Here is a 23,004-nt window from a genome sequence, read left to right as displayed (position 1 = left end):
GTTGGTACTTTCATTAACGCTGCCAGTAGTACGATTATGGCTAGATTTAACCTTAAACAAAATAAAAACTACTGAGGCTAGAGGGCTGGAATTTGGTATGCTCAATGATTGGAGGGTGGCTGACCCACATACCAATTTGCAGCGCTCTAGCCTCAGTAGTTTTTTTTAAATTCATCTGTATTCACTAGAAGGAATGAATGTCACCTACTATACTCTGTTTTTTCCATCTGTCCATCCGCCTGTGGTGTTTTTGTATGGTAACACTGCGTCCCGGGCTTTAGACAGTTACATTCAGCTTACATTCAACGATTATAATAACATCCCATTTCGAATATTAACGGTGTAATTCGCATACAGTAAATTATGAAAACACTTTTCCGTTGCAAATGTACACCCAGATATCCTTTTATTTACCTAAAACTTACACACAGCGTAACTATCTAAAGCCCGGGACGCAGTGTTACCATACAAAAAACACCACAGGCGGATGGACAGATGAAAAAAAACAAGAGTATAGCTACCTATCCGCCCTATCTCAATCCCCTCTCAATTTATTCTCAGGTTCACGATCAAACTACTGCTTCGTGCAGGGCCGTTTAGTGGCTATTCTCGAACAAGAATCATCTCATCAGACCATTGTGAAGCAGAACTTCCCAGACCCTAACACCCGTACCCAAAGCTCCTCGTGAGGAGAGAGCCATGCAGGAGGCTCTGCTGCGAGGATTAATTCGAGGTGCACCTTGGTATATACGACATCATTGCCGCGCACGAGGGGAGAGCTCAAAACGCTTAAATGTGGAAAGCGGGATTACAAATCAAGATAGATATTATCTACTTATGACAGAAGAATGTGTGAATGTAATATATATATATATATATATATATATATATATATATATATATATATATATATATAATATTATGTATGTATATATATATAAAATGTGTGTGCTTGTTGATCATATGTATGTATGTACATCTAATAAAAGAGCCCATAAGAACGCCCAAATATATAAAGTAGACTATATTTCTTGAAGAGAGAGACAGAAGTCTCTGAAATATGGTACTTACTTTCTATTATTTTGGTTTGTTTTTATGGGTTAATTTTGATTAGATGAAATTCTGTTGTAACAGAACATTTTTTACCAGTCATGTATGTATGTATGTAGTATGTATGTATGTATGTATGTATGTATGTATGTATGTAGTATGTATGTAGTATATATATATATATATATGGATATATATATATATATATATAATATATTATATATATATATATACATATATATATATATATTATATATATATAAATATATATATACTATATATAATGCCAAACTGAAACCCCTCCTTGCAGACGAACAAATGTAAATCGACAGATTACATAACAAACCAACAAGACAAAAAACAAAAATAAAAAAATAAAAATAATAAGAATAAAAATCTCTCCTTCCCCTCCCTCTTCATCGGCCGCCCATCACGTACCAGACCTCTCCGTATTAAGCTGAAGAGGTCATAAACTCTGACCACCTCTTTCTACCTTCGACCCCTACACTCTAAGGACTCTTCATCATCCTTCCAGGGTCTTACAATGCGACGCCCTTATTCCAGAGGTTCCTTCTTATGACGAGGACTAAATGGTCGGAAACCCCAATGCACTCAATGTCCCTAGCTAACCCCCCCCCCCCCCCCCCCCCCCCCCCCAAAAAAAAAAAAAAAAAAAAAAGGCCCTAAGAGGAAACAAGAGGGAGGCAGAGGCAGATGGAAGTCGAAGAGGATTGAGATGCTGGACATTAATTTCGATATTAATACCCAGGGGGCGCGGCAACCATATATCATCATCTACCCCAGGGGGCGCATTCAACCCCTGAGGAAGGGTTTTGCCTATTCTATTCACAGAGATATCTCATTATCCTAATACAATATTTATGGACATTTAAAAGTATCTCATATTACTGATCTGAAAAAATAATTTCACTATCACGATGTATTTCTGACGATTAGGATATTTATCATTACTGAAAAATGTTGTTCAGACAAACGTCTATCGTAAAAATATACTTCTGCATATTTGAAAGATGCACTATAACGAAGGAACGCGTCGTCACATAATTCAATATGATCAATGAATTATTATAAAATAATTTTTGAATAACTTTCATCACGAATTTTTTTAAATAATTTTTAAAAATAATTTTCATCACGAATTTTCTTTAAATAATTTTTAAAATAATTTTCATCACGAATTTTCTTTAAATAATTTTTTAAATAATTTTCATCACGAATTTTCTTTAATTTTAACAAAACTAAATAATTTTCAAATAATTTTCATCACGAATTTTCTTTAAATAATTTTTGAATAATTTTCATCACAAATTTTCTTTAAATAATTTTTGAATCATTTTCATCACGAATTGTCTTTAAATAACTTCATTTAATCATTTTCATCACGAATCTTTAATAATTTTTTAATAATTTCATCACGAATTTTTCTTAAAATAATTTTTGAAACTTTTTCATCACGAATTTTCTTTAAATAATTTTTGAATAATTTTCATCACGAATTATGTAACAATCACCAAATGAATAACAAAATTCCAATACATGGTCCACGCCTCTTAAACGGGAACATTATTAGGTCAGCTGAACGTTGAGAGAGAAAACGGAAAAACGAAAAACCAAAACAAAAACTTTTAATCAAATTGGAATTTTCATAACCAACAAACCTGTTGCGGTCTTAACGTCAGACGAAATTTCTCTCGTAAGCGATACCGAATTTTTTCCCCCTTACGTTAAGACCAAAGGTTTGAACAAACCACTCGTTTAAGCCGTATAAATAACGAACTATCCTCAAGAGAACTTAGCTAAGACCACCCAGAAACCTAATAAAAAAAAAATAAACAATCATACACTGAAGAAAAACAACCCCATACGGAGAGCAAACGAAAGACAGTAAATAACATCGTATACCCAGAAACTAATCAAGGAACGGGAGTCGATGCTTCCATTTATCGCGAAAGAGTCATTAATCAGCGCTTCTTTATATACTCCATTCTTCCCCCAAACAATGATCTAATCGCGGACAGGCTGGGTTATTACATCGGGACGAAAGAAAGCACAAGAGAGAGAGAGAGAGAGAGAGAGAGAGAGAGAGATCGCGTGGTGGTGTTTTTGTGTGGCTCCGATCTTTCCTACATAGTGACCTATTGTTGTTGTTTTTGATTAAGCCGGTCTCATGCCAGCACGGGCTCTTTCTCAAAGAAAAAAAAAAGGAATATTGGGACTTGAATGGAATAATGCTGGCACGATTGTTAGGAGAGGGTCGAGGAAAGTAAGATGGAACAAAGAGAATATGAGCGGAGGTACAGTAAAAGGAAGAAAAGGAATTGCAGCTAAGGCTCGAAGGGACGCTGCAAAGAACCCCACAGTAGTACATCTCATTTGCAGTCCACAAGTTTTCTTAGATGATGTTGTTTTAGATTTAGCCAGCACGGGCTCTTGCTCATAGAGCAGCCCGTATTTCTTAGATTTATTCGAAATTCAGTCCCAAGGAATGAAATCTTATCTCAAACCCTGTATTTAGTATACGTAAATACTATTTACGAATTTTACCTATGGAATTTTGATCGAAGTATCGAATTACATCAATATTCAAGTTTCATTTTTTTCCTTTTTTTTTGTCCATGTAATTAAAAAAAAAAAAAAACATGTATTACAGATGCTGGTTTCAATGTTATCATCACGCCTAATCATAAACACCCAATTAAATAACTTTCCTCTCAGTATATATATATATATATATATATATATATATATATATATATATATATATATATATATATATATAATGTATATAAAGACTGATAAAATAACCCCCTCTTCAGTATATAAAAAAATAAAAAAAATCCTCCTACGCGATGCCAAAAATTCAATTAAGTTTGGCTGAACAATTTAATGTCCCTGACAGTAAGTAAAGATGGACTGCAAGTCGGCTCAAGTTCCTTCCTTCCTGAAAAACACGGGTAAATCGGCTGCCCCGGGGTCTCCAGACCAAACAGCTAATCCGGCACTACTCCACAGTAATCGGATGGTAAAGTATTTAAGCCTTTTCAAAAACAAAAATTCTCGAAGGTCGAGCAGAAAAATGGCCTCTCCGCCCGCCTCTGTTTTATCCCGACTTTACAAAAATATCCTTGTTCAAAAGTCAAGACTGTCGCTTCTTAAGTCTCAACTAAACGGGGTTGGGGTGGGGTGGGTGGGGGGGGTGGGCAATAAAGTGCCACTCAGTCCCCTTGGCCTTGAAAAATTTAAACACGAAGATGCTCTTCCTTTAGCATCTTATCAAAGTAGTTTCCAATATGGCCTCTTTTCAACGCTTCTCAGTTTTCGGTAAAAGACAACTATTATGCTGGCTTCGTCTGTCATTCCTAATACTTCTATGAAAATCCTTTGGCATTAACATTACTACAATACTAAATAAACAAAATTTTTCATTTTAAATCCTGATAGCAACCGTGAAGAATTTCTTTTATACACCGAATTTAACCTCGGGAAATAAGACGCGGTAAGTGTTCTCGGATTAAGACAAAGTCCAGAGCTGGTTTTAATCAAGAGCTGAATAAAGTAAAATGGAACGTAGGTTTTAATCCTCTTTGTATAATGCTTTGTCTTAAACAGTCATTACCATTATTACAATAAAAAAAAATCCGAGACAAGAAACAGTCAAGACAATACCTCTCACTAATTCTAAATCTTACTTAACTTTACGAGCAGGAGGTCATTTCACATAATGCTCCTAGATACGATTGAGGATGTGAACAAAATTGACATAGGAGATTTTACCTGAAGACCCCATGTTTTCCTTTTTGTATTCTTACATGGCTAAGAACTGAAAAGGAAATTTTATTCTTATTATTATTATTATTATTATTATTATTACTGATAAGAAAGCAAAGGAGCACTCGACGCCTCAGGATTAAAAAGGAAACCAACTTCCTTCAACTAGAGGCGAGAGTTCACGACATGGAGGCCAAACCTCACATACCCCGGACATAATATATATATATATATATATATATATATATATATATATATATATATATATATATATATATATATATATATATATATATATAACATCTTCCCCTGAAATGTCGCCATGAATTACATGTGCCGTCTCGGTGCAGAACAATGAGGGAAGGTTGTCGGAAGTTTTAATCCATTTGTCTGAACAGACAAATAAATTGCGCATTAATTCCTCCCGGAGGATGTTCCAGAAGGGGGCCATATGGCGATAGGACCCAATTTAATCTTGTTTTACGCCCCTGGGCACCAACTTCATCATCAAATTACGGCTTAGCCAAGGGGCTTACGATATGAGAGAGAGAGAGGAGAGAGAGAGAGAGAGAGAGAGAGAGAGAGAGAATTTTTTTATTTCAGGCACGAGAGAGAGATGATTCTGAGACGTACGAGAGGGGAGAGGGTGGAGAGGTAGGGGGGATAGGGTAAAGGATGGTTTGTCACGAGCCAGTGGGGGTTAAGGGTTAAGGTGGCTGCCCCTCCTCACTCCGCCTGCTGGTTGGGAGGTTTTATGTGGTCGCGAGCGTGGTTTCCTTTTCTCTCGTGGCGGGCTCTCTTTCGTCTCTCCTCTCTCTCTCTCCTCTCTCTCTCCTCCGACCCTAGCTGCGGCCATACGACGAGACGACTAATGACCAGGGGTACATGACCCGGCGGGTTACATACACTAACATTTTTTTACGTGACGTTTCTACTCATCCTTCCTCGAACACAGGCAAGTCGCTTTCTCAGCTACGAGGCCAACCAAGGGAGCGAAGAGAGACGAGAGAGAGGAGAGAGAGTCCCTGCAAAAAGCCTCATCCACCCTGACTCCTGGAAATTTTCCCTTCCGTGGCTTCCACCCGATGGATGTCACTTCCAAGCTAGCATGAAACTAATGAACTGGAATAATGGGGTTAAATTTAGCATTTCCGCATGATTACCATGGCAGCAGGCATTTCCCACCCTTTTCCAGCATTCCGCCAAAATGAGGGGATGTTTGGGGGGGGGGGGGGGGGGGTGGGGGGGGGGGGGGGGGTGGGTTGTGTGTGTGTGACGGCCCAAAGAACTTGCCCCGGCGCGCGGTTGAAGGGGGTCTGTGTGCCCAAGTTTTTTTTTTTTTCCTCCAAATTTCCCTTGAAAGCTTGTGGTGATTGGTGTCAGGGTCAGGTTCCAAATATAACCTTGGTCTTGCAACAATCGAAGAGGCTAAAACGCGGTTTAAAGCAAAAAATTTTAAAAAATCGTATTTGTGGTACTGTGCTTTTTGTTATCCGACCCTTCTGGTCAAAGGAGTAGAATACAGAAGTTTTTTGGCCCAAAAAAAGCCTCGGCGCTCTTCGGGACCCATGGCGGGGTCAGTCAGTGGCTTGGAGAGAGGATATTAGAGAACTCGAATGTTTGAAAGGCGTCCGTTAGGCATGAGGAAAAACCTCACAGGTTTGCGGCAATAAAAACAAACAGTTGTCAGGGAGAGGCTGGTATCAAGATGAAGAAAAGATCATATGAAAAGGAGAGGTACAAGAAAAAAATAAAAAAAGGATGAGGGAAGGGTTGGCAGGACCGAAGGGTGACGCTTGCGAAAGAAACTTAACGATAAGCGGCCGCTACAGTGCCACAGGCGTTGAGGTTGCCCACAGTTCGGTACTACCCACCTACGGGGTTTCGTGGGTTTAGGAGCGCGCCGCCAAAGAACTTCAGTGACCGTTGATGTCCCGTTCACTTTTAGCACTGGGATACAACTGGACAGGGGGGAGAAATTCCTTACAGTAAAGCTAATAAAACCTGTAGCAGTTCAGAAGTCAAAGCAGTTCTCACTGGAACACGAAACAGTTAACCGAGAACAACAGGAATTTTGCAGTAAAAAAAAAATAAAAAGTAAAATAATAAATAAAAAAAAGAACTTGTCATTTTACAGGTCTACCTTACAAGGTGGACGACATAGCTCCAATAACAGATAAAGAAAGAACCTATATAAAACTTATTAAAAGGCTAAAGGGACTTAATAAATCTGATCTTCCAAAAAGAATAATAATCAAAGGAGAGTTTTCTACATACCGGTTCAATACTCGTACACACATCGCTAATTTTAAGTGAAGGTGGAAGAGGTGGACATAAACAGCAGGTAGTATTTAAGAAAGAAAACCTTAACACTCTATAGGCAGAAGGAGAATATTACTATACTGCTCAAGGGAAGGGTAGGGGACTTTGTGTAACGGTAGAAAACCATCCTGCTTAATATTTCAAATTACTACGAGAAGATAGAGAGAGAGAGAGAGAGAGAGAGAGAGAGAGAGAGCTTTATGATCGCTTTATCTGCTACTACAGAATATTCATAATGATGATGAATGCACCCTAAAACAAGAGTAAAGGAGGCCGAAGAAAGAGGCAGATTTCCTACCAACATCACTAATGGCTACCTGTCTTCGGCACGGCACTTAATCATCGCGGCGCGTGCGCGAAAAAAAAAAAAAAAGCTAGCAACTAGGATAAAGGATCTACCTACCAAAAATAGTAACCCATAATTATCAAACTATATCCATTCATGCCCTCTGCTGGTTGATTTGATCTCATTGTAACCCCACTGCCGATCCTCCCCTCCCCAAAAAAAAAAAAAAAAAAAAAAAAAAAAAAAAAAAAAAAAACGCCAGGCTCCATTCCACCCGTTCTTCTTCCCGGTCTTGGATCTATAGTAGATTCATCATCTGCCTTGCCATTTAGATTGCCATAGGCCCGTCCCTTACGGGACGCCCCTGATTGGGCTATTGATAAGCCAACTCACAGGGCTGAAACAATTCTCAGTCTCTCGAGCTAGTGGTTTACATGGGCAGGATATATTGTTTCCACCTCTCCTGAGGGATACGTTTGAAAATTATGTATCCCTCAGGAGAGGCTGGCAACACATACATTCCTACCTATGTAAGCTCTCCTCGAGAAACTGCGTGGTGTCCAGCCCTGTGCTGGCTTATCAACAAGCCAATTCAGGAGCGTCGTAAGGGTGACGGGAATAGACCTCAAAATGCTAAGGGCTGATGTGAATTACGTACGGTAGTAGTAGACTGCCACGCCTATCCACGTCCCTTCTAAGGACGTCAAGCTACCAAAAGGAATTCATTTCTAGTTTCGCTGGCAATGTGACGCTCGGTCGGGCTGAAAAACAATTTCACGTCAAACGAAATGTGAAGATGAAAAAAAAAAAAAAAAAAAAACATACAATCGCGTCTCCCTCCTGCTTCCACGAGCACACTGAACATGACAAGTATCTCTCCAGAAAGGAAACGTCGCAAACAGCTGACAGTCAGCTGACAGACTTCAAATGAAATACTGTACAAGGGGGCCCAAGGTATCTCTTGTAATGGATTTTTTTTTAAAAATGGGTATTCTTTACAATAAGCATTATTTTACGAATATATTGCCGGCCTCAGTGGGACACACAACCCACAGAATGATAAGATTAGAACATGCCTAAGATGGGAAAAGTTAAAGTATACTTATCTTAGTTTGTAAACGCCACTGAGCTGATTCACAGCTCTCCTAGGGCTGGCCCGAAGGATTTTATTTGTATTTTTTACGAGGCTAGGAACCAATTGGTTATCTAGCAAAACGGGACCTACAGCTTATTGTATGGGGATCCGAAAACCACATTATATCGAGAAATTAATTTCTAATCACCAGAAAACAACTTTCCTCCGATTCCACGGCTGGGCAGGAGCCACGGAATTGAAACCTCGGGGTGAACTACAAAATCGGTAGGCGAACACGTTAAAAACCTACTCGTCCAACTAGAAATGCCTACAGAGGCCAAGTTCTTTTGTTATGAAGGGACCAGTTAAACCAAATCTCTTCACTGGAAATGAAGTATGGATTTTTATATTAAACGAAGGAATGAGAGGAGCTGTAGAGATGCAAAGAATGCAGGATGATAGGTTGGTGAAACTAGTACTAAAGTACAATGTGGAAGTGTTGGGTGGAGGAGAGAAGAACTAGAATGGGATGAATCATTGAAGTAAAAGAAAGGAGGATATGTAAGCATATGTGCAAGATAAGGTGTGTGTGTGTGTGTGTGTGTAGGGGTTTGATATGATGCTGGCAAGTACCTAGTACTACTCTTTGTAGGCGTATGAACAAGCTATAGTACTAAAGAAGTAGTCGGCATGGAGAGCCCCTCCACCATTCAGCAGTGATCGTCCATTTTACTATTTACTTTCAGTGGCAATCACTTACATAAAAAAAAAATCTCTCTCGGAAAGAAAATCAAAATAACATAATACAAATCTAGTCGGAGGCGCGGCGAGACTCGGCAAACAAGCATCTGACTCGATACCCAACTTTAAAGCTATACCATCCTCCCACCATAGAAGCCCTCCACTCGCCACCCCGACAGTTTCCCCACCTTAAAAACTCAAGCCACGCACGCCCACGCAACTCCGCCTCCCTCCCACACGCCGACGAGATGTCTTTATAAATATACATCGAATTCACAATAGATCCCGAGGACGCGAGTATCGCTTTCCTTCTAGAAAAACGTTTATCGTCCAAGATAAAAGTAAACACTGTCTGTTTTTCTTTTCGAAAATGTGCAAACACCAGAATCCGTTTCTCGAAGTCTATGAAATAGTGAGCTCACAGACCTCCGCGTCGAGGGCAGATCTACTTTGTGTTCTCTAGCTTTACTCTGTATCCATACAACTAAGAAACAGCACCGGCGATCAATTCACGCAACCTTGAGTTGGAATGGAATGGAATATGAAATTTTGGCCAAAGGCCAAGCGCTGGAACCTATGAGGCCACTTAGGACTGAATGGGGAACAGAGTAAAAAGGCTTTAAATGTGTAACAGGAGGAAAAGCTAGCAGCTGCAGTATGAAACAATTCTAAGGAGAGGGTGGAAAGTAAGAAAGAAGCGAAGACATCTAATATGAACAGAAAGGGAATGAACGGGGTTGCAGCCAGGGGGGTAACGGGACGCTTCAAAGAACGAAATAAAATTAGAGAAAAAAATTTATATAATGATTCAAATCCCATTTAAAAAACACACTGGCCGTCTATTTACTAAATTGGGTCTATGTTAGAAGAACTATAAAAGTTACAATTCGATTTAGAGATAAGTACTCAATATTAAGCGAAAATCGATTGTCATAAATATAAGCAGGTCAGCAAAATCATTAAATGAAATGCTTTGATTTCCACTTTTACATGTACACAAACTCTTTGAAGCCTTGTAATGAAAAGATTCCAGTGTTTAACTGTTAACACAATAAAAGAACAAGTGATATGGTGAAGTGTTATCTATAAATAAATACATACATCTAACCACTTCAGTGACACTTTCATGGCACTGAGCTACAAAATTACCATGTATTTCCCTCAGAGTGCCTCAGAGGTCCACTTATATACTTAAAAAACCATGTCTTCCTCAAGTTGACTTTTGACAACATATCTTTACAGCTACTGACTGCATCAGTCCTATGGGTTCATTCATCTTTAGGGAGTCAACAAAAACTTGCTGATCAGTCTAAAACACCATCCCACATGAACAAAAGCTATTCATAACTCAACAATGACACTGTGGCTACTACTGACTATCTACTGTATATATCCAAGCAGCAAAGCAAGGCTTGTCTGCCATTCTTTGATGATGCTGTGCTGGTGTCGGTCTACTGTATGTTGATTATTGACCATTAAATAAATCTCCGCTACATATAATACAAATGCTAAAAAATATGAGCAAGACTCCATCCTCCCTCAACATTGGTCATTTTAGAGGTGTAATTCAAGATTCAATTTAATCTACATACATAGAACTTTTATGGTAGAAGAGAAGTGTTTTCATTCTGAAGATCGTACTATACACTGATGAACTGAAATTGTCAATAAAATCTGTTATGCAAACTAAATACGTATACGCATATTTGATTGAAATTACATGTGTAAACTGAAAGTAAAACATTGCAGTATTTTTACAAGTGTTGGTGCCAGACAAACTAGAAATGATCAATTTCTGGTAGTAAAGCTAGCTGCCCTTAACTGCTTCGTAAATAATACACTGACAATAAAAATACCTGTACATACTGATGCTTCCTAAGAAAGTTAATGGCATGTCCATGAAGAGCACTATACGTACTCTCTGAATGAGACTAAAAAAAAATCACACAATGTCAAAATTGCCTTTAACTTAGCGAATGACTTAAGCCTATAAAAACAGTAAACCATCAAAGAACAAAATGCAACATTAGTTTCAGATAATAATGCCAGTTATGCAATAATACTCTAAATATAATGACAGACACTAACTATCTTGCATTAAATAACTTACCTTTAACCCAATCATGTTTCCTAATTAATGGAATTTCAAATAACAACATTATACCTGTTTTATGTTAATAGTAAATTGAAGGTTAATCAAAAATGCATGGGCCTGTATACAGTATCCAAAAAAAAAAAAAAAGGGAAGGGGCATTCCAATCAAGATGCATCGTTGCCCTACACTATAAAACAGCAACGTTCTTGTGTTAGCTGTTGGTCCATATTGCCATCACCCTAACTTGATATCTCAGTATATCACTAACAAGATCAGTGCACAACAAGTGACTAGTACAATAACTATGCACCTACCAAAATAGAACTAAATGCTCTGAAAAATTCTAAGAGCTGGAGAAAAATACTTCTTTGCGGCAAGTGGCTTCTTTCATATCCTCAGGATAACGAGAATTTATGCAAATCAACAGTCACTATAGAAGCATCGCAGTAAATACCAAAATACTACACGATATATGACATGAAATTAGTTTAAGCAAAATTTTGCCCTGGAAATTCATCATCATTTATTAAATACCTTCCATAAAGTGTATGATAATTTGGAAATTGGTTATTTTATGAAATGATACCATAGTACAATACAGTACTTATTAAGAGTGTTAATTTGGCATAATACAACTTGACACTCAAACACTATAGCTAAGGCCCACTTTTCACACACACAAAAATTATGTACACTATTTCAAATTCTACTCATTAAAATAAACTATCACAGTTGATGCTATAATAAGTAAAATGATATTACTCATATACATTGAGATAATTAGTAAGTTGTAATATATATACACACACATAGTATATATATATATAATATATATATATATATATATTATATATATATATCTATATATATATATATACACAGTAAATATATTACTGGAGTTATTATAAACCAAATAATTAACTAAACATTTCAACAGTAATACAACCTGAATATACTGACAATGTTTATGTCAACTATGTATCTATATAAAAAAAAACACATGCTAATTATTACAATGTATGTATGCTCAGCATGTATATGCTATTGAGTTTAATGAAAATAGGAGTCACATCATTGTCCTGAGGGTATGCAACAAACCCAATCACCATTGGACACAAAACATTGGTCAATAATCCGCTATCCAGAAGACATGAGCACAAAAACTTTCTGTAATTAGATTCAATCTCCTTTATAAGTAAAAAAAATCAACCTGATATGCATTTTGAAGGAGGATATCAAGCCTCCCTTAAAACCAACCATGCTTCCAAGGTTCGCTTGTAAAGTGTCTGTGGAGAGAGTTTTGGAATAACCAAAACAGCCTGTATTCAAAGAAAGAAACTGCTTCTAATATCACTGTGTTACCTGGGATATGCTCTACAAGATACAATTATTACAGCCAGCTAAAGGCTGCATCTATCATTCAAAATGATGATACCAGTGGACCTAGACGACTTACCACTTTATTTACAAACATCAGTTCACCTAAAGTCACAATCTAATCTTGAAATTACAGTTTATTCCAATTCTGGAACACTTTAACTTGCGCACGTTTGCATTCTGTAGTGAAGACAAGAGTACAGAACTGTAGTGAATACAGGGAGTACAGAACATGTATTTTTCTTTCTAAGACTTGTTTCAACATCTATTGCACAGCCGTATTTCAATAAATTAGTTTAAGAAGTGTGAGACTTATTCTTTTCATCTGTGTCCAAGTTGAATTTTATTTGGTTTAAATAATTAAGATTTTTCTTATCATAACAACTGAAAAACTCAACCAAAGTTACCCATCATTCTAGCATAGAGAACAGTCAAGGATGGCCATTTTTGCTATAGAATTAATGACATATAGAGTATCTAAATTGCTATGTCTTGGCAACTACCACTCTCCCTTCTATCTTTACCAAGTCCAGAGTCTAGGCCACACCAGCAGTATTTGTCATTCAAGGAGACTGGTTTATTTCTTTAGTTTACTTGAAATCAAGTTGTCTTTCTCCTTACTGTTGGCATCTGTCACTTGCAAACCTATCAAATGTATTCAGTCAGACTACAATCAGTGGTACATTTCTATATACTCTTAGCCTCATTAATCACTTCAGAAGTCTAAACTGTATATTTCATTTTATAAAAGCAAACCATCTTATGTCTACTACAGTTTTACGTACAAGATCTTGCCTAAATTAATAGTGTATTCAGTAACTATATAGAGTATAGGAGCAAAGCAATCACTGTTTATATTTCAATCACTGCACTGATCAACTTTACTTATATTTTCACCATAATTCTATTTACCATACTTGTACATTTCAAAACCTCCTTTCCTCAAAATACTGACCGTTATGAGTTGATCTATGCATAGATCTCCCCAGATACTCAAAAGCATCCACTCACCATGACACTCAGACTTGAAAAATATATATCTAAACTAAATGCTTTATTTCCCTGAGACTAGTCTAGTTCACAGTGGATTGACAAGAAATGTACCTGATGACCTTCACTACCAAGCTAAAAAAGCTGGCAAAGCAAATGTTGTACTGTACTTTGGTTTACCTTACTAACTTAAACAGACATCAAATATATTTTCAGCTGATTTGCAAACTAATTATTTAGTTTTTAAGCTGGGTGCACAGTCACTATTACCTTCATGCCAAAGATATTAACTCTTAACAAAAGGGTCTGGTTTAGATTTTGATACCTAAATGTTAACAACACTTACAACTGAATAGATATGTACTGCTTGACATTCATCCAATATTGACATGCATTTAAACCCCCACATGCCACAATTAACATCTACACTACAACATCCAAACAAGCTACTGGAGAGCCTTGTTTCCTTCGTTAACAAGATTTGTAACCGAACCTATGAAACAGTTAAACATGCCCTTACATAACAGTAGTACTGTAGGCCAACAATTTCCTTACCAAACCTTTATCAGTGAGATTGCTCAGGTTTGCCAAGGCCTATAAAAGCCTTCAAATTCAAGATCAATGGAGGCATCCCATTACCAGTTGTGACATCCTTGGCACATCAGGATGATAATCACCTAAAACGGTAAAAATGCCTCCCATTCAGAAACCTAATGCAGTGTGCATATATCCAATCAATGGTCCGTGCTGGTACATATCCAGCTGAACCAAAACCTGCCATCCTTATATATCACCAACAATACCTGCCAGAAAGACCTACAGAGCTTGAAGCATATGTCAAAGCAATCCATTCTGACATTTGACTTTCACCAGTTAGGGTTACAACAACTAAAAATAAAGGAAAACGAAGAGATCAGAACCAAAGTTCCAAACATCCCCTTAATTATCAAAGGTGACCAAGGTAACCTCTCACATTACAATAAAAAGCCCACTTCACCTACTACAGCTAAGGTGGTCCTACATTACCTGGAAGTGAGAATAACCTGAAAAATGGCGACTAAGCTAAGTATCAATAAAGCAGTGTAAAGTCATCCTTTGCATTACGGTATCATCATTGCCCAAGAAGCAACAAATTTCTTTTCTGACCAGCAACAGTTTCTCCTTTTTGGAACCAGATTATATTCTTAAATTGGTCAGAAATAAAATGAGATTCACCTCCCTACTTGTACTTCTTTGTGGCACCTCACCTTGAAAGACTTGGTACAGGGACTGTTCTCCAGCAGAAGAAAAAGGATCTTACTAAATGAGTAAAAAGTTTAACCCAACAGTTTGTATCCATGTACGTAGTTCCACACTTCACAATATCTCATGCATCACGTTTTCAAAATATCTTAAAACATTGCGATATTTCAATGCATATATCATAAAAAAATCAACCCATTAACTAAAAATCATAGCTATAGATTCAAAATCATCAATTCAACTTCATCCCAATCTTTGTAGTTACTCAATCACTAAAATAAAATGAACTACTATATGGCACATATCTATCATCTTCCTTTAGATTAATGAGGTGATTCTTACACCACCAACTGAAGTACTTGCAGGAAACTAACTCTTATTGAATGGATTATATTAGTTTGAGTGAACTTTTACCACAACCACAATACAATGAAATACCACAATTTCACTGCATGCAGCTGTATTTCTAATTCTATCTGGTGTACCCTATTTTAGTCCATTTTATAACCAATTAACATACATATGCACCACTCTTGCTCCCTATACATGTTTCCTCAATCATAGCTATTCTGATATGAGGAACGTTTACTCATATTTAGCAGTTTTTTTTGGCACAGTCACCCACATTGAAGGCTAGGCTAGTTGTTTATTCCATGTCCCAGAATGAACTAATTCAACATGATATTAAACTAGCATCAGGAGTCCCAAAACCTTTGCTTCTACAAGCTAAATTTGGTAATGCTGTGTAATAAAAACAAGTGATAAAAAATTCCCTTTTCTAAAGATATATCCAATGACTGGACTGTTTCAAGGTATGCATACTGGTAACATGTAGAGCACATCCCTAGACATAAAGTGAGATCTAAAGTAGTTGCTTTCCCTGCAACTGACTGATACCATGCCAAAAACAGCCTGTTTTGGGCCACTGAGAATGTTTATGAATGTATCTGCAGAATTCTGTAAGGGTATACGTATTCAAAATGTATTTACACTGTATATGCATAATTGTTTATGTTAAGTATACTAAATATCTGTACAGATAAATTTATACCCACTATATAAATACTGTACTAAAAATATACAGTATGCAGCAGTATGTATGTATGTCACATAGATAAAGAAGGCCATGCATGGATAAACTTTCAAAATATTAGTAGTATTAATGGTATTAATAGTATAGTAGGATATGCAGCAGCAGTGGTAGTAATGTCTAGAATACAGTACTGGCTAAAAATATAATTTGTATGTTAATAGTAGATTGTTAGAAAAGGCGAACACAGGCAATAAACAAGTAGTGGCTTGTGAAGGAAGCAAGTGGGATAACAACACAACAACTTGCTCTAGTCCCTCTGTGTAATGCCACTAAAACTGACCTGGCTTTCGACTCTACAGCTTGCTCTTGGCCCTCCGCACACACTTTCTTCCTATTAACATAAACAAAGAATTATTTTCCCGATTTGGTAATGCCACTCAAGAAACACATATTTTGGAGAAAACACTTTAATTACATAAAAAGTACTATACAACAGGTTTCTGACTACTGATTGTTGTGAGTCAGCTCAACTTCCCTACCTATGTATGTATACTGTGCCACTTTCAACATAATCTAGAGCACAATCAATTTTCAGAAGGTTCTGGCAATCAACTTTGTCAGTTTTCTTACAAACCATGAAGCAAAAAAAAAAGAAACTATTTTATAACATCTCAAACACAATAGAAATAAAATCATTCGCACATTAAAGAAAGCTACAAATTTTTCAGAATCAACACCTAGTCAACACTGGAAGAGTATTATCCATAACCTGCAGAAAAATACTGTTACAATTCTGCTTTGTAGCCATTTAGCCTAAGTAGGCTAATACTCAAGAGGGCACAGGATTACAGATCATATACAACTTCTCAAATTCCAGTTGCTATAACCTGGCATCATTTCATAATAGTGTGAACAAAAATTAAATATTTTATAACTAACTGATAAAAGGTTTTAGCGGGAAAACAAAATTTCAGTAATACAACTTAAAATAATGCATGTGTCATTTTTCATTTGCTTTGTGGAAGACACAAATATTTCTTTTCAAAAACTGGTAAGGCAATAATTTTGAGTAGTTTCACCATAATGATAAAATTATTACAAAACCACTTGAAATAAGAGAATTGTAACATAAGACAAGTACAAAAAATTATCATGAATAAGGTAAGCTAAGCCTATAAAGGAAAGAATTTACTCACACATGGCCGTCAAAATTATTCTGACATCTTATCAATCAACCTAAGGCTACCCAAAGGAGAGTTCAAATACATATTGGACAAGACAACCTTAAAAACTAACGTAAGAAAAACACAAAATCTCACTCTATCAAAAGTTCATATCCCATGTGCTAGAAATTAGTCATACTTATTAGATAATGCCACTATTTTCCCAACACAGTTAGTAATTTGTCCCAGCTACACCCATCCCTAGTAAGAGACCAGCAACTGATTATCCAAATGACCAGAAGATTTGTGGGAACAATACCCACTGTTGGATGCTAACAGCATAAACCATATTATTCAATGGGATGAAAAGTAAATTACCTGGCTCTAATGACATTCAAGCAACAAGATCAGGCCTTTAGGACTGTTGTAATATGACATGGTTGTGATTAAGATCTACCTTTCACATTATGTCCCTTATGCTCAAAGTATTCAGCAAAAACCTCTCTGATGAAAAACAATAAAAGGACAGTATCCAAAGCCTGTTTTGTAAGTCTACATTATATGTATACTGAAGCTATGTTTGAAGAACCAGAAGCCATCAACTAAGCCAAGACTGTTGTTCACCAGTAACATGTACACTTCTTACAACTAAAAGAGGAACATTTTTGGAGATTAATCTAAATAAGCACCTGGAAGATGAAGTAGCACACATTCAGAATGGAAAAGCTTTCTCCCCTTTGGGTACTACGAGCTACAATCTCAACAAGATGGGTAGTGTGTCTGACTCTATGGTTCTGAAAGGGAATAAATAGATCCAAGCAGCACATTATGAGCATTGTCACTACCATTTAGTGATTAAATAAGACTGCAGAGTTACCCCAAAAGATGAATCCACATTTATATAAGGCAATTATAATTTTTGTGGCAAATTGGAGTGGAGATAAACCCAACTTCTCTCAACACTACCAAACAAGTACCAAGAGAAAAACCAAGAAAGATTCTGGGACTACAAATCTTCCCAAGTCATGCAACTAACTGGCATGAAACAGCACTGTAACAAGCAAGAATAGCTGACATGTCCATACCCTGAAAAAAGAAAGTATATCTTAGTTTTACCAGACCACTGAGCTGATTAACAGCTCTCCTAGGGCTGGCCAGAAGGATTAGATTTATTTTTACGTGACTAGGAAACAATTGGTTACCTAACAATGGGACCTACAGCTTATTGTGGGATCCAAACCACATTGTGTCGAGAAATGAATTTCTACCACCAGAAATAAATTCCTCTGGTTCCGCATTGGCCGAGCCAAGAATCAAACTTTGGACCACCAGATCCAAGTAGAAAAGCAAACTACATGTACTGTCATCTCTTGACAGAACTGTCTCAAGTTCTATATCCAAAGAAGAGATCTAGAATAAAGTTTAGCAGTGTGGTAAATGAAGAGTTTAGAAACAGTTTTCTGGTACCCAGTTGATAGAGAGAGAAAACGTTGTTGGCTACCAATTCAGCACTTCCCTTCCTGTCTAAAACTTTACATTCTGCATAACTAGCACCTAGTGCAATCCACTTCCTTTGAAAATACCAAAGGTGATGAGGAATTCAGCCACAGAATACATAAACCTTCTTATTACCCTCTCTTTTATTCAAGAAAAATGCCTCTGAATCATAAGTGTGAAAAGATATAAAAAATTCATCACCATCTCAAAAACAATGCGGAGCTAGTTTAAAGCAAACTCAGAAAGCAAGGATACAACAGCATATTTGCTGTACAGAAATACTGGCAAAGCCTATTATTAGTTGCCATGTAAATTTAATGCCATTCACATCACAATAAAAATGTAATGGCACATTACAATGACGTGTGATTACAATAATCACACAGTAACGAGAGGAAAGGTGGGAATTGAAGAAAAGGCAGTTCTGCACCTCCAGCTATAAGCACACCTACTAACTAGTGCAATACCCAACCAGCAAGTGACTAGCTAGCTAAGAAAAAATTGCTCTCCTCTCACTTCCCTATAGTAGCTATCTTCACTCAGTCCCTATCACTTGAACTCAATGTGGTTATTTGACACTAATTCTGAATGGTCTAGTCATTCAAACCTTAAAAGATCAAAGAAAAGTATAACATAACATTTCACAGCCTGCTTATTTAGGAATAACATTCACAGCCTCTTTATTTAAGAACAACAACTTAATCATATCTAGACTACATACCAGGTACATAAGTATAGTGTAGTGGTACATGCTACTCTAGTGCAATTGCCAATTTCATGTACTGTATTATAATCAAGTACATTATTGTTAAAAAGTCTGATACATGGAAGGAAACTGTAATAGTACAGAATGTCCCCAGGTCTGAAGCACAACACGGACCAACTGGTCTGCCACCCCTTCAGCTCCAATATAGGATTGTTCACATTTATTTCTTATGCTTAACAAGCATGCTTATCAAATGCGCTGTCTTTAAAGGAAAAGCATTTGGAATGTAATTTTAGACCTAATTTCTTAACTACATTATACATATACATATTAGTGCTACTATGGTTCTAATATGGTAAAATCTATTACTTCTGCATGCTCTATGATTTCTATCTGTACATTAGCAGACAGTACCTTAAACAAACAAGTAAACTAATTATGAAGGGTATAAATATCACGTACCAATCTACGGAAAGCATATTATCAATGCAGCTAACAACTAAGTCAAACTGGCTAAAAATGCAATATTATCTCAGGGCATCAACAGTATTGACCAATCAAAACTAAGGAACTACTTTCAGACCAGAGGAAATTTTTAATAAAAGCATAATGTACCATCATAGATTTCAAATATGAAGAAGCTTCCTGTACCCACATCATACATATCGCATCCAGATTACAACTAGTAAAACTCAAAATCCTCAAGTTCTTCTAACTTCAGGAATAACAAAAAATCAGGGGAAAAAAAATAAAAAAAAAAGGTCCCCCCAATAGCTACTTAACAGATCCTATAAATCCAGCTTGCCTTTTGAAAACTCAAATAGAGTACATACCCTGCTATTTGGAACACAATTTGCTAATGGTATGTTTTTTCTCTTAAGGTAATCTTTCCCATTATAAACTACTTCTCGTTCTGAAAACTACAGCCACAACTAGAGTTTCATTACTCAGTACAATTACCAAAATTCTATTCAAACATCTTTTAAAACATTATGAACCATACTACATGATAGCTACCAATCTATTTTGCTTCTTTTATCAAAATTCAGGACATAACTTCATGAGCACAAACATGTCCATAATGCACTTAAAAATGATCTTATTCCATTCATACTCATTTGAAGTCAACCAAACAAGTAATCACACTGTTAGCACTGCATAAACAGTCAACACCATATACATGCTGTAATTCATAGTTTTCATTTGTCATTGTGTAATGTATTTGATAAGATAATGGATAAAGTTCCTATAGTCAGGATCATAACGGAAAACCAAAATGTGAAAACTGCAAAAAACTGAAAAGATAAGTAAACCTAACTATTAATAAATGGATGTCCTACACTCAATCATGCTAGCAAGTTCACAGTATTCTCAGCAGCAAATTATGTGAAGGGTTAACTGACTGCTGGGTATAACTTAAGGTGTTCTGTGTACTACAAGAAAGAACCACTAACAACCTACAGACTTGGATTGGGGAACACAGGGCAACAGTTGGGATGGAGTGGTTGGTTCAAAAAGCTATTCACAATTTGTTGCATAATATCCTCATAAAAACATATACTGTACTAGTATTCCAAACAATATGTAAAAAATGCTGCATACACAAGACAGTCAAGTCAGAAAAATATGAAGTTCTTGTAACTGGTGACAATTTATTGCACTGAATATGTACTATAATTACCTTAAGGTTAATTCACAGGTAGGCAAACTTGGCATGCTAACTGTATTTATTAGTTATGCCCACTTCAGAATTTGACTACTGGCTTGGCAGGATAACTGCATATACTTGTTAAGCTACAGCTACTATTTTTGTAGTTGCCATCAAATGTTACACAAGCCACAACAACTTGGTCTTGTCTAGGCTAGCAGGCTCTGACAGTCTAAGTTTCCAAGTCACCTTTTAAATATTTTCTCCCTGCTCTTAGAGCTAGGCTATATGCTAACTTACAAAGTAAATTCATATCAAACTGATAATTAAGGATATTGGACTAATAATTATCAAATTATGTACACATTAAGCAGAGTCTGTGAAGGACCCTAACATAGGATGAACACAGCAATACTGGCCTGCTGTGCCTCAATCCTTATTATTTTTTTAAAAACCCAGTTTTTCACCTAACAAAAATATTTATCACAAACCCAATAGTTTTGTGGCTTAAGAGGGCATTTGTTAAACTGCTGTGGCAGCGGTTACACTGCAGGGTAATTAACTATGCAAACTCATTCTAAATTATGACTATGTTAGTAATATACTTCAATTCAACTAAGAATTGAGTGACATTGGCTGTGGCAATTCCACAATACATTTTCCCAAGTCCTTTTGTAGTTATTTGAAAAAAAAAACCATTATGATTACTAAGTATGTAATCATTTGTTCAACACATGACTGTGCAGTGGATCTCTTTTACAATGCATTAAAAATGTAATGCATAAATCAATTTTCCACGGTTTTTTTAATGCAATATATATGAACACTATAGGTGCAAATGGCACAAAAATTCTGTTACAACCAACTGTTTAATTAAAGCTACACAAATCAAACCTTAGGCTTACTATCCAAAAATTTTTATATTGTCATTTACATGGACTGAACATGTGTTCAAAAACATAATCTACTTACTGCATTGTCTAAATCCACAGAATTGACAATAAGGCACTGCTGATGTTGCCAGATTCACAACAAGGCAGCCCAATTTTTCAAATTGTAAAAATTTAACCAGTATGTATTTATTGGATGATTTATAACTAAGTAACACCAACAATCAATACCCCTAATTAAGGATTCAGGTCATTCAAATTTCCCAAAAAATTTTACAGGAAAAGTCTTTTCCTTGAGATATTTGATTTTCATTCAGGTGTTGACTGAACAAGACTGTAAAACAGGTATATCCAGTCATTGCCAGTAGTACTGGGTATAATAGGTTAGTACTGATAAATACTGAACTATGAATGTATGTGTGTGTGTAACTAACTATATACAATGCTTAGCCTATTCAGTGCCATTTGGCGTGTCAAACGAGAATCAGTTTATTATCATACAAATGTATCTTATTATACAAATGTATATGTAAGAAAAAGTTGAATTAGGCCTATCAAGATTGGGGACTTATAATTGTGTGCAGATGACCCTAAAGTTATGAACTACTATTATTGGGCCTAGGTTATAGTAAGACACACTAGTGTCAGCCCAGGTGACAAATTCTATCTAAGCTAACCCTACAGTGGTCTCCTTGCCATAGGAAGCTTAGACGGTAATCCTACAGTTTAGGGGTCCAAATTCACAGCATTACGTAAAGTCAAGAACAGCACACAGATTTATCAAAAATACTTATTGAATTGTGGAAAATAATGAAAAAATGAAGGCCAGTTTTTTAATTTCTGACTTTACAAGGAAAATCAGACGATTTTTGTATATAAAAAAAAGGAATTAAGGGGGAGCGTAAATTAACAAAAACGTGTCTTACGAGATATACCTAGGCTACCTAGAAACATGAAACTTTGAGGAAATCATAAATCTCAATTTTTTTAACTTTTTACTTGCATTTATGTATTTATAAATGCAAGTAAAATCTTCTGCAATGAATAAATGTTCTGCATTTTTACATTTGTTTCTGTTTCCATCACTTTTTTCGTTGATT

At 36.3% G+C, this 23,004-nt stretch overlaps 1 protein-coding gene across 1 annotated transcript in view; it reads right to left on the bottom strand.

Moving 5' to 3' along the window:
• LOC135204371 (synapse-associated protein 1-like) overlaps positions 1-23,004 on the bottom strand; it is a gene marked incomplete in the record, with an annotated part of 313,294 nt that overhangs the window by 289,244 nt on the left and 1,046 nt on the right. The window contains 1 exon segment of the mRNA XM_064234595.1: positions 16,341-16,391. Within this exon segment, the coding sequence (XP_064090665.1) occupies positions 16,341-16,391 (51 nt within the window).

The sequence above is a fragment of the Macrobrachium nipponense genome, chromosome 44 (genome assembly GCF_015104395.2).
Source record: "Macrobrachium nipponense isolate FS-2020 chromosome 44, ASM1510439v2, whole genome shotgun sequence".
Classification (NCBI taxonomy): domain Eukaryota; kingdom Metazoa; phylum Arthropoda; class Malacostraca; order Decapoda; family Palaemonidae; genus Macrobrachium; species Macrobrachium nipponense.
The sequence above is the reverse complement of the archived record's forward strand: the minus strand, read 5'-3'. Positions and strand labels throughout refer to the sequence as shown.